The sequence below is a fragment of the Quercus lobata genome, chromosome 4 (assembly GCF_001633185.2).
Source record: "Quercus lobata isolate SW786 chromosome 4, ValleyOak3.0 Primary Assembly, whole genome shotgun sequence".
Lineage (NCBI taxonomy): Eukaryota > Viridiplantae > Streptophyta > Magnoliopsida > Fagales > Fagaceae > Quercus > Quercus lobata.
Window position 1 is genome coordinate 33,648,003 of NC_044907.1, and position 13,834 is coordinate 33,661,836.

Here is a 13,834-nt window from a genome sequence, read left to right on the forward strand (position 1 = left end):
TAAAAGAATTATAGTAGAGACCAATTGAACTCTAACCTATACATTCACACTCAATAGGGACTAGAATGATAATGCTTCTTTTTTTTCCTTAATACTGTAGATAGAGTGTATTAAATTGATCATTCATAATATATAAATACAGTATGCGCTTCTAAAATAACCACGGTAAATTTGAAGTATCTTAACATTGACATCTTTACAAGTGCAATTCCGAGATAAGTATCAAGAACTACTTTGCAATAGACATAACCATAATTTCTGCTTCTACAATCAAGGTATCTTCAACAAGAAACCCCTTGGATGCATCTTCAAGATCTTTTCGAAGCAAAAGTTGCGAAAACCCCCAGTCGCTAAATGCGGCAGAGAACCAGTATTTAGCTGTAAGAAATTTGTTAAAAAAAGGTTAAACTAGAGGAAAGCAAATAAAAGGGAACAAAAAGCATATATAGTACACACGCGCAGTGACAACCCCCCCCCCCCCCTCTCTCTCTCCCCAAGAGAAAGAAGAAGATAAAAATGTAAAAATAATTCATTTACTTTTTGCTTCTGCATGTTTATGGTTGATTTGGTCCTTTACCCGCAGCTTGAATTCTGCAAAAATTTTGAGTTCTGGTGTAACACAATCAACTGAGTAGAGGAAGACGGAAATGGCTTTGTTTGCTCCCTCATGAATTCCCTTGGGATAAACCAGTAATTTCCTAGATCCAATCAAAAGAGTTAGAAATAATACTTGATAAATTTAGCAACGGTAGCTTTCGTTTTTATGACAATAAAAGTACAGTAAGATTTTAGACAGTTCAACTGATAAAATTTCTGTTAGGTTTTAAGTACTTAAGAACTTATGTATTAGAACTCTAATTTGTATTGTTGATAAATCATGATCAAAACAGGTTTTTAGTCTTGTTTAGACTTCCTCAGAGTATAGGTCTTTTATGTAAAATTGGAATCGAGTTGTTGTAGAATTCATTGTGCAATTTGGTCTGGCTCGATCGATTGAGAATTAGACTCGATCGATCGAAAGTTGGGTAGAATGTTTTTCTGCAGTATTTTCCAACTCAGCCCTAAGCCCATATGTCGTGTAGGGTTTTATGTTTTGCCCTAAGTATAAAAGGGAAACTCTAGCCACGTTTTTGTAGTTGCTTTATTTGCTGTGTGTGTGAATCTCTTATGAGATCTAGAGGTAATTGCCTTCACATATGCTTAGGATTATCAAGAAGGAGATTTTATTAAGAGCTTGATGATCATTCAGTTGCTACACTCAAGAGTTTAAAGAAGCACAAGCGGATGTACTTGTATCTACTGGTGAATTCAAGAAAGAAGAAGTCCGTGGTCTCGGAGCTTCCACGTGGTGGTGTTAGTAAATTTCTACTGGTGGGTAGTAATAAAATGTTAGTGGTTTAAGTCGCTATTGTAAAACTTTGATTCTTTCATAGTGGATTTAGGTTTACCTTGAGGATAGTTAGGCCAAATCCCCCCCCAAGTGTTTACTGGTGTGGTTTCCTGGGTCATTATATCTTTGTGTTTTTTTTATTCTGCACTTTACATTGATATGATTATATGATTGTGTTAACCTAGATCTGAAATTTGGACTAAGTAATTACTTGACTAATTTACTAAGTTAATTTAATTGTGTTTTAAAGGGGTCGAATAAGAGATTAAGAGTTCAAACCCGCATACATCAAATTGGTGACTTGGTCTAATGATTAAGAGTAATCATCAAGAATGAATATTATGGTATAAAAAAATAAAAATAAATAAACAAATACCATTTTAAATCTCCAACAACGTATATGCGGGAATAAATGGGTACTTTATCTTGTTGTGTTGAAAAGTTTTCAATCTTCCAAGTCATAATTCGGTTAGAAGGTTCTTTTATCATGGATAGATAGTCTCGTTTGGCACTACGTTCATGAACAAAAACCTCAGCACCAAATACACAACAATCGTCGACAAGGTATCCATTAGGAAGATCATTGAAAGAATCAAGAGGGAGAAATTTGTCAAAGCCCCATTCCATCTTAATGTCATGGAATCTTCTAATCGTCCCTTCAGCATCTACAAGATATATAACAAACCATAAGTCTATTAATAAGTATAACAAATTTCCCAACAATTTTTCCAATTGTTGTGGTGTCATTTTGTGATTCATGTACAATAGATGTGATGTCAATGGTGGTACACGTGTAAGTAATGTTACACTAATCACAATTTATCATTTCATCAAATTATGAAGGAAAATATTAACGAATATCCTAAGAGCATTAGTTTAGGAATTATTTTTAGAATCATTTTGTGGCAAAATGATGAAATAATTAATTTTTTTGACAGTTTTTTATATTTCCCATTAAAGTGGTGTTAAAAAACTTTCATAATATGATTTATTAACAATTGCTCTAAGAATACCTGTTAACATGAACCAATTATGAAAATGGTTATAAAATTTATTATAATAGTAAAATTGTTTTTAGGCTTTTTTTAATGGGTGTATTTGTGCATAGGTTAAGGAGAGAATTAATGGGCATCATTGCATTGGAAAGTAACAAAATTAAATATACAAATACTTTTCTAACTAACTAATGCGTGTGACTCCCCAAAAACAATTGATCGATTATAATAAAAAAAAAACTTATAATACCTTGAGGGCTGAAGAACTCATTAACATAATTCTTGTTTATCTTGAAAATAAAATTATAAAAATAGTAATATTGTACATAAGCAAGTTATGTATTTATATTAATCATGAACGACCAAACCTTGAATTGTCAAGAACTTGTCCCGTATCTGATCAAACACGAACAATTTGAAGGTGGCATAAACCTCCCAACCAAGAGAATACTTTTCTGTATCAACTATTGACAAATAAAGGGAGATGTGATCAGTCCCATTCATTTTCTTGTTTCCTTTTGGATAGAGAGACAACCTCCTGCAAAAGAAGATTGAGTAGACGATGATGAGGCAAACATTTGTATTTTAAATTTTTAATTGAACAAAAAATATTGAGAGTATAGCATTAGAGTCCACCATTTGTGCCCCCCAGCTTCAAAAGCACCAGACTCGTATTTTTCCACCCCAGTCTCGCAAAATAAAGAGTATGATTGTATTTTAAGTAAGAAATGAGTTGGACGAAAATGTCTTGCTGTTCTTGTGATTGCTGCAAAACATTAGGAATATTTAGATACAATCTAGAAAATATTGGAGGACAAAGTATCAAAAGAAAAATTTTTATATTACATGTGAAAAAGAAAGATTGAATGTTTAATACTTTACAATTATTAACAATATATAACAAATATAGTGAGTTATAGTTAGTTTAACTGGTAAAATCTTTTGTCATATCAGCCATAAGTTGAAGCTGACAACACTTTTTAAAGAGGTTGACATCTATATTATGATAGAAACATTTTATTTTAGGTATTTATTAACCTTTTTTTTCTATTGCATGGAGGGATGCCCTACGTGTGGGTTATTTGCCATTAATTTTTTTTTTCTCTCTTTTTGAATTAACTTAATTTTTGAGAGGGGGCTAAGTGTAACTTTTGGAAATCTAAACTTTTAATTTTAGTTATATATTCTATAATAAAAAATGTAGCTATTTTTTTTGCTAATAGATAATTGGTGTAACTATGCATACAATAGGGGGGAAAATCAAGGCACTAAACAAAAAAAAGCCTTGAAAGCACAATGAATCCATCCAAATACGGTGATAAAACTAAAACTTTTCCCTATCACACTAGTGCACTAAACTTTTCCAAAGAGCTTTTTTAATCCGTTTAACAAGTTTCCACTAATAAGCTCATCTTAACATATAGAGTTTAGAGAAAATAATTTTAAAAAATTAATAACATTGAGGGTTTAAGATTTAGAAAGCACAGAGACTTCATTTGAGGTGTCGTACTCATGTCATATTGGTATTGTACCCGTGTCATACTTGATGTGTCATACTTGTATCTGTACCCGGGTCCATGTCTGTGTTCATACTTCCTAGTAATTAAGATTGTTACAAATTAAAGGTTATAGTTTCTTTTGTTTCAAATTAAATTCTGGTATTTAAATTTATATCAATTTGATTTTTGGGTTGATTTGGGGTTTAAATTGATACGTTTTTAAAAGTATAGGATTTGCATTGTATCTAATGAGATTAGTGTTTAATTTCTAACAATCTTAAACTTCAAGTCCAAAAGTTTTGAAATTGTAAGGTTTAATTTGAAATCACCCCTAAAAAATAGGATATAATTAAAATGTAATTTGTCTAGAATTCTATTTCAAATTATTGTTTTCAAAAGGAAGTTTCGATTAAAAAAATATTATGTTAAAGTATAGCTGTGATGGGGCTTCCCTTAAAAAAAAAAACAAATGTTTATGTTAATGTATAGGTGTATAACTGAGGTTGGGTACTATATGAATATATTCTTTCATTGTGATGTCTGCTGCAAAAGATTCAAGAAGTAAGAGTTATATATTTTATTTGATTATTCTCTTAGAAGAGGAGTTAGGAAATTCCAAAAAAAAAACCTACGAACTATGCATTTGTTTCATGGGTTTGGGGTGAGTTTTGGAATTTTGGACTTTTTTTCTTACCTTTGGACCTATGCTGTCAAAAGTTCCAAGCTGAAGTAGGCTAGAAAAGGAAAAAAGTTTTAGTTTGGAGAGAAACCCTTCAAAATTTTCTTATATATTTTGATTGAATGTGAATTTTGAAAATCTAACCATTAAATTACATATTTTTATTATGTCCTTCATACTTATAAAATTTCAAGAAAATCAAAGATCAATAATTTTTTCAACGATCAAATGCTTAAATTTTAAGTTTTTGTGGTATAAATTTATGCATAAAAAATAACATATGATTTAAACAAAATTTGATATGCATACTAAAAACATAAAGAAAATACAATCTAAAGGTAAAATTTTTAAAATTCACATTCAATAAAAAAAAAAAATATATATATATATATATATTTATTTATTTATTTATAAAAGAGGATTTTGAAGGGTTTTTTCTTCAAACAAGTTGAATGTCCACTAGAAAGCCTTATATTAGAATACATATATCTATTTTTATGAACATTGAAATAAAATAAATAAGATACAAAATATCAGTGTCAAACAACCTTCAAGAGCCAAGAGCCTATAGGGAAAAAGAACATACCGAATTCGTCGTTAGACTTGGATCCCATGACTTCAGATTTTGGTTTGTCGAAACCTCTTTATTCAAAACCATTGGTAGCGTGCGTTATTTATAGAGGGGAATCAATATGCCAAAGCACTTTACACACGTAACCGTACGTGTGATTGTTTGGAAGGAAAGAATAGGTAAGGGATCAAGATGCAAGAATAAAAAAGAAAAAAAAAAAATAAATAAGAAGAAAGGATTTATGCTTAATTTGATGGGAGAGAAGAGGAGAATCTAAGGATTGGATTTTCTTTAAGGATACATAAAAGAAACTATGATAAAACTTAGTATAGTCCTTGTTAGGATAATTACTGTTCATTAATTTTCGTGTCAAATTTTTAATTGTAAATTTCCATGTATTCGAAATTCCTTTCCATTGTAATTGCATTAAGTCAAAGAGGATTAAGTTAGATGAAGAGTACAACCTGCAAACAGCGGGAATTTTGCTATCGGGTGAGCTTAATAGACTTTTTTTTTAAGCTAAATGATAGAATTTTATTTAATTGGGTAAAAGACCAACCATTTATATGGATATCACTTAAAAATGAAAATTATTTTACAATTTAGTTTATTTTTGTTATTATTTATAGGTTCTACTGCATTTTTTGATATTATTTATAAATTTTATTATACTACTTCAATTAATTTTTATTTTTATCTATCATATTTTCAATAAAAAATTTTTAATTTTAATAAAATAAATAGTATTTAAATACACCTACTAATACAAGTAAAAGCCAATCTGAACTAGCAAATTGACGTGGGGGAAACACTATCTACATGCAGCAGTGCTCCCAAGAAAGCCAATTCCCATGCAAAAAGCTTGTGGGCCTATGCTGTCCCTACATCACTTTAATGAATTTAAAACTACCTGCCCATTAAACATTAGTTGACATTAACCTTTAGTACTCGTGCCCCATCAAATATAATCCGAGGATGAACCTGTACATGCTAAAAGTAAAACCTGTTAACCGTTGTTGCCCACCTTTCCAGCTCTAGCTGGTCCAGTTTTCTCCTCATTTGTTCAAATAGCAGGAAAATATCTACGGCTTCATTTTTGCACTTTTGGGTTCTTCCGTTGGACAAGCTCCACACATTCCTCACGAAAGCACACTCTCAGAGCACGTGGCTAGCTGTTTCCGGTTTCTGACAGCAGATTTCGCATTTTGCCTCAACTCTTTAGTCGGTAGACAGTTAGAGCAAGCCCTCCATAAAAAGGTTCGTACCTTTGGAGTCACGTTGAGCCTCCAAATCTTCCCCCAGGTTGGTCCATGGCGTTGAGCCAAGGAGTGCTCCGCGCAACTGGGGTTTTTCAGGCGGACAGCGATACGGTAGGCGGTGCGCACTGTGAATTTCTTGGCTCTGTTCTCCTTCCACACCAGCACATCCCTAGAGTTCACATTGTTCAGCGGCGTTTCCAATATCTCCTCGCATGTCCTTTGTGAGAAAGTAGCAAACACCTTAACCCGGTTCCACTGAGACTCGCATATTCAGTGTTGGTTCTTGTAGAAAGATAGGAGCATGAGGCAGCCAGATATGTTTAGCCACTTCAATTGTACATCCATCACCCACCTGCCATCTTGACCCCTCCATGATGATGTCTCTTACCGCCAATAATGATCTCCATACAAAGGAAGGGTTGGGGCCTAGTTCTGTCGTTAGGAATGAGCTTCGAGGGAAATACCGTGCCTTATATACTCTGTGAAAAAGAGAGTGTGTATTGTGGATTAACCTCCAGGCTTGCTTTGCAACCATAGCCAGATTAAAGGCTTGACCCCTCCATGATGATGTCTCTTACCGCCAATAATGATCTCCATACAAAGGAAGGGTTGGGGCCTAGTTCTGTCGTTAGGAATGAGCTTCGAGGGAAATACCGTGCCTTATATACTCTGTGAAAAAGAGAGTGTGTATTGTGGATTAACCTCCAGGCTTGCTTTGCAACCATAGCCAGATTAAAGGCATTTAGGTCTCGAAACCCCATTCCTCCATTATATTTGTGAGTACACAATTTAATCCAGTTAATCCAATGGATCTTCCTCTTCTCATGGTCCTATCCCCACCAATATTTTGCCAGGAGGGAGTTGATGCTATCACAGATAGATTTAGATAGCCTAAACAAACTCATAGAGTATGTGGGAATGGCTTGAGCCACTGTCTTGATAAGGATCTCACGCCCCGCCTTGGAAATGAACTTCTCCTTCCACTCCATAACCCGCTTGGATATTTTCTCCTGGATCTCCTTGAACATGTTTACCTTTGATTTGCCGCATGTCATGGGCAAGCCTAGGTATCGTTCACAATCATTCATAACTCTTGCCCCTAACATTTGTAGAATAACATTTTTTTACATCCAATCTGGTGTTCTTGCTAAAAAGAAAAGAGAAGTCTTTTGTCTATTTATGGCTTGACCCAATGTAGCTTCATACTTCCCCAAATGGGTAAGTAGGTTTTGGCACTCTTCCATGGTTGCTTGGCAGAATAACAAGCTGTCACCGGCAAACAAGAGGTGAGAGATACACACTCCTTGTTGGTTGGTCATAATGCCTTTTATGTTGTGGTTTGCTTCCACTTTCCATAGTAGGGCGGATAGTCCCTCCGCACAAAGTAAGAACAAGTATGGAGAGATTGGGTCTCCCTGTTTTATTCCTCTTGATGGCTTGATATACCCTTTGGGCTTCCCATTGATCAATATTGAGTAGGAAGCTGTACTAACTGTCTCCATGGCCATATGAACCCATCTTGGGTCCAACCCAATATTTAGCATTATCATGTGCAAGAACGTCCACTCCACACGGTCATAAGCCTTGCTAATGTCCAGTTTAATCGCCATTTGTCCCTTCTTCCCCTTTCTTCTATTCCTCATCCTATGTAGTAGCTCGTGTGCTACTTTTGTATTATTTTTGATAATCCTTCTAGGGACGAAGGTGCTTTTTGCATCGGATATAACTCTAGGCAATACAAGCTTCAACCGATTAGCTATCACCTTAGATAAAATTCTGGATACCACATTCCCAAGACTGATGGGTCTATAATCTGCCATTGTCTTAGGGTCTTATTTCTTTGGCATGAGTACAATATGAGTATAGTTTATCTTATGCAGCATGTGACCGAAGTGTAAAACTGAAATGATAGCATCAATGACATGCCTAACTATATACCAGTATTTTTGAAAAAAGAAAGGGGACATACCATTGGGGCCAGGAGACTTGGAGGGGTGCATTTGGAATAGTGCTTGCCTGAGTTCCTCAAGTGTGTATGGCTTGAGTAGGGAATTGTTCATTGTTGGTGTAATCACTCTTTCCACTGAGTCTAGGACGAACTCCATGTTCACTCAGTTAGATGTAGTAAACAGGCTTTGAAAATATTGTTCGGCTACTGTGGCTATGCATCTCTCACAAGTACACCATTCCCTGTTTTTGTCTTCAACACCAGGTATGTGATTTTTCCTTTGCCGCTTACTCGCCCTTTGATGGAAGTACTTAGTGTTCTTGTCTCTTGCTGGTAACCAAATGGACCTCGACCTTTGTCTCCAAAGTATTGATGTTGTTCTTGAGCTCCCTGATCTCGGGTAACTTATTAGGGTCATTCATGTCTGAAAGTTCTTCTAAAGCTGATTGCTTCACCTGTAACTCAGATTTTATGTTGCTAAATGTATTGCGGCTCCACTCAACCAATGCAAGCCGACACCGATCAATTTTTTCAAATAGCCGATACATAGGACTCCATGGACATGTCCCTGTCTCCTAGGCCTGACAAACCACATTTTCGCATTCGGCATGTGATGCCCATTTCTCCTCAAAACATCAAGGTATCTTCTTCCTCCTACCCTATTGGTCAAGGCCTGTGGTGTTGATTAGGATTGGTATATGGTCAGAGTATGAGGCTTGGAGATGAGACACCTTGATGTGAGGTTAAATCTCTCACCACTCAACCGATGCGCATGCCCTATCCAACCGTTCTTGCTCAAAAGCATCTCTAGGTCGACCATTGCTCCATGTGTATTGGGTCCCCTGAAAACCTACGTCAACTAGTCCATAGCATAACAAGGTACTCTGACACTCCTGCATCGGCTAAAGCGGCTTTGGACGGCTACCTTGCTTCTCCCCTGAGTGTAAGATCTCATTGATGTCTCCACAACATAACTACGAGTCTAAAAGCCTGGAGTGGAGGTGTTTCAACAGCTGCCAAGATTCATAATTATTCTGCTCCTCTAGCCAACCATAAAAGCCAGTCAATCTCCATGGGGGATTGGTTCCATTGTGGATTAGAGCGTCAATATGGTGAGGTGAATGCATTTGGATATGCAAATCCACTTCTTCCTTCCATAGTAATGCTAGTCCACCATTCCCGTGGACACTCAGTATAACAAACATGCAACGGTATGGTAGTTTGGATTGTATCCACTACATTTCATCCACTAACTATTTTGTCTCCATTAGAAACAAAACCTTGAGAAATCGTAAGATGCGAGAGAACATTGACAGTACGTTGGTTCCAAGCCCCCGATAGTTCCAATTTAAAATATTCATTGTGATCATAGCCTCCACCATTATAGTAGGCCTCTCTTCTTTTTTTTTTTTTTTTTTTTTTTTTGAGTAATTACTTTAGAAAGAGTCTCCACTCTTTTGCTTTTCTTACAGGTTAGGTGCTCGTTCCCCTCGGTGTTGTCTAAACACTCTACCGAACCTCTTTTTGTTCCCATGTTGGTGGCCACCCTAGGTGTATCAATTGTGTGTGTGTGTTGGGCCCGCGATCCACTCTTGTCCACTTAGTGGTCTTGTTTTGTGTACTTTTAATAGAGTCATGTGCAACCTCACTTGTTTATTTGGCATGTGTGGTAAGTGTTCTTGGTTAAGGTATTGCACAGGGATACTGACAAGAGTTTCAGTTGATTTTGGAAATTATTTTACAATACAAGATTTTGGTCCCACGTTGCTCATAATTTCAGGTTTGGTGGCTTTGATTGTGTGGTCTACTGTTTTCTGCATTGAAGAAACCAATCCCAAGATTTTGATCTGCAATGAATCCGTAGTTAATGATTTTTGTAACCTAAAATCCTTGGAATCCGCGTGAATATTTCCATTACTCATTTTGGCATTATTCTCATTAAATGCCTCTGTCTGGCGTGGCTTTGCTCGGAGTGGTGTTTGCAACATCCACTAACTTGCTTGGACCCTCTCCGTCGCCATTTCCTACCTGTGTGGGCTCCTTGACTACCTTGGCCTGAATCGACCTCCCACTGCACCATTATCCTCCCTTATCTTATTACTGGCCCATAGCCATTCACCATATGGCATTTCTTCCTCATGTTCGACGCTCGGAGTGGTGCAATATCGCCTTCGATGGCCGAATTGTCCACACTGGAAGTGAAGCCCAACCAATCGTTTGTACTTGAAGCCAATCCGTGTTTTACTCCCTCTCGGTTTCACGACTGACCCACCTTGGTGGATTGGTTTATCGAGAGGGATCTCCACTCTAACTCGGACGAATCAGGCTTGCTCAGATGTGAAAGCCTTGGTGTCCACTTCGACCACTCGACCCACCCCGTTGCCTATTTCTCGTCCAACCTCCTCTGAAAGTAAGTCGAATGGCAAGCCCTAGATTTGGATCCATATCGGAAGGACTGGGAAGGTGACGAAACTCACTGTCATGCCTATCTCCCACTGTCGGAGTGCCAGTATGTGTCCGTCGAAGCTCTAGGGTTCGTTATTCATCACCTACGTTAGCTGGCTTTCAAGTGCGAACTTGAATTGGAACAGACCCTCCCCAACATCAATGATCTTTAGGTCAGGCCCCAACTTCCATACGAACTGGAGCAAACCTTTGACAGCTCGCTGATTGTAGGGTCGGGTAGTGAGAAAGCGACTAAGCAAGCTTAATGCATATTCTTCAAGTATTTTCCTACGTTGAGACCTCCCCACTGTGAACACTTAATCCTCCTCCTCTGTCAGGTATATCCTTTGAATCCTCTCAATGAAGTCTGAATCTATGCTATGTGTACAACTATTATGGTGATATCAGTATAGATGGTGATAGCAGTAGAGATGGTGTAGGGGGATGTTTTAGAAGTCACTCATGTGAGAGTGAAAAGAAAAGACTCACCCTTGGTGAGAAGGAAAGCTCACCCTTGGTGAGAAATTTTTTTAAAATTAAGCTTAATAGACTTTTAAATTTTGTTATCACAGAACCTTTTGACGGTGTTAAAAAGAAAGCTCTTTAAATAGAATAGGATTCTTCTTATTGAATTGAAAGAAAAATGAGAGAGTACAAAAATAAATATCTCCCACTCTGCTATACATACACCAACGTAGAGCAAGGCAAAAGAGGAAAAAGAAATGGTGCAAAAAATTCTAACTACCATCACTAATAAACCTGAATCAATTACATTAGGACACGTGGTCAAACTTTTTAACTGTTTCTAGTACTAGCTTCTGCACGTGTTGATCTTGTGACTTCATTAAGCTTAACTCTGTTGTTTGCCCAGTATCATTAAATGACATTGCCGTTTCTTCTTTATTTACTTTCCTTTTCTTCAAAGCATCACGATTTGATCTGTTAACACTCCCCCTCAAGTCCTGAACCTTAGGTTTGGAGACTTGCAATGATAAATGAGAACTCGAGGGCGTTAAAGGCTTTGGAACGAAAATATCTATTAAACACAATTTCCTTACTAATCTTGTAAAAGCTGGAACTCCCAAAGTTTTGGTGAAAATATCTGTAACTTGTGAATTGCTGGCAACATGAAAGGTCTTGATAGCACCTTCTAAAATTTTGTATCTCGCTAGATGGCAATCCACCTTAATGTGCTTAGTTCTTTGGTGAAAGACAGCGTTTGTTGCTATGTGTAGAGTAGACTGGTTGTCACAAAAGAGCATAGCAGTTTTAGGATGATCAATATAAAAATCTTTGATCAATTGTAGTACCCAAGGTACTTCACATGCCACAGTAGCCATGGCCCTATATTCTGCCCCAGCTGACGATCTAGACACTACTCTTTGCTTATTTGATCTCCATGACACCAAAGAATCACCCAAAAACACAATATAATTTGTCAATGATCTTTTTGTAAGTTTATTTAGACTCCTAAAAACTTAGATTGTTTAACCTAATTAATTAACAGAGTTGTTATAGGTTTATTATGTAGATCTAGGTTAAATGCAAACAATTATATCGCATACAGTGGAATAATAAAGAAGACATGTGATATAATGACCTAGGAAAACTAATGAAATAGTCTAGTTTCAAGGTAAAAAACCTGGAGAGGATTGAACTTAAACAATCCTTAAGGCAACAAATTCACTATATAGAATGGAAGCTTTACAATAGATTTTTCCCTAAATATAAAGCTATCTCTTGTAGTACTTACTTACATGACCACATGAAACTCCGAATCCATGGACTCTTCTATCTAAATTTGTTGAACACAAACACCCACGTTTGTGTTTTTGAGATTCCACTCAAAGCTTTAGATCATCATCAGTAGTTGATCTTGTAGCAGCAATTTTAGATCTACCAGTTCTAATGGTATGAGAATGATTTCCGGTAGTGCCTTTTAATGGAGAAGGCATAGCATCTTTTAGATCTCAAAAGAGAATCTCCAAAGTCTCTTCAAAACGTGTCTTAAGTTTCCTTCAAATACTTAGTGAAATAGATCTGAAACCCTAATAACTTAATGAGCTTAATAGGCTAATGGGCCAAAATTAAAATCTACAGAAATGCAGTTCAATTGGTCAAACTGTCTTCTTGATCAGTCAAGCCTAGCAAGTTTTGTTTTCTTGAACCTGCAGCTTGTATGTTCTTGAAACTTAACTTGTATCAACTTGAGAATTGTCTAATATATCATATAAACTCTAAGATCTATATCTAGACAAGTTTGTTTTCATGGTTTGCCAATTGTAAAGTTTTTGAACCTAACAATCTCTCTCTTTGGCAATCCCTGACAAAACTTACATATATAATGAAATGCTCGTTAAATAACAAATAACAAATATGCAACAGAAGTCAAGAGAAAATAGAGAATCAAGGAAACACAAAAGAATTAAGCTCTATAGAAAATAAAGGCAACTCCCCTTATGAAGAGCAATAATTCCCCTTATGAACAACAAAGGTTTTAAAACTTGCTTTCTCCCCCTATAAAAAAGGAAAAACAAAACAAGTTTTGGGAAAAACAGCTTTGGGAAAAATTGTAGGAGGTGGGGAAAAATAAAGAAGCACAAACCAAACTTTAAAAAAATAAGCAAGGATACACATGAATACAAATATTCTTTCTTTCAATATATGCAAACTTGACACTATGTGACTCATAATCAGATGCATGCAAACACTTTAAGCGCAATCAGTTAAGACTATACAAAATATAATATAGGTCTTAGTGATATAAAAATTCCACATGCAATGTGTTTTCATGTATCAAGGTAATTTGAATTCAAATTATCTTCAAAAGTAGAGAAAATATTTGCACATTTATTATCCATCATAACTCTCAAAAACATATTTCCAACTTTTAGCAGTTCACATATCAAGAAAAATAGCATATACTAAAACGTACCAAACTCAAAACTTAATCAATTAATTCTAAATCAAGTTGAGTATCCAATTTAGTAAAGTGTATGCATGTTGCGTGTGAAACCAATCTATGACTGATATAACTGCAAAAATGCA

General features: G+C 35.9%; 1 protein-coding gene across 1 annotated transcript; it reads right to left on the bottom strand.

The window, feature by feature from the left end:
* Positions 1 to 229: 229 nt before the first annotated feature.
* Positions 230 to 5,193, bottom strand: LOC115985078 (ubiquitin carboxyl-terminal hydrolase 12-like). The gene is made up of 6 exons (XM_031108049.1): positions 5,150 to 5,193; positions 3,022 to 3,151; positions 2,754 to 2,923; positions 1,767 to 2,055; positions 538 to 698; positions 230 to 378 (listed from the first exon to the last, which is right to left on the bottom strand). Exons 1-6 carry the CDS (start codon positions 5,175 to 5,177, stop codon positions 230 to 232), a joined length of 927 nt encoding a protein of 308 aa, XP_030963909.1. The 5' UTR covers positions 5,178 to 5,193.
* Positions 5,194 to 13,834: the final 8,641 nt, after the last annotated feature.

Excerpts from the sequence above, each read along its gene's own strand:
- LOC115985078 (XM_031108049.1), bottom strand. The coding sequence starts at position 5,177 with ATGGGATCCAAGTCTAACGACGAATTCG. Across the intron at positions 699-1,766 it reads GTTGTTGGAGATTTAAAATG|GAAATTACTGGTTTATCCCA; the intron begins GTATTTGTTTAT and ends GATTGGATCTAG. Across the intron at positions 379-537 it reads TAAACATGCAGAAGCAAAAA|CTAAATACTGGTTCTCTGCC; the intron begins GTAAATGAATTA and ends AATTTCTTACAG.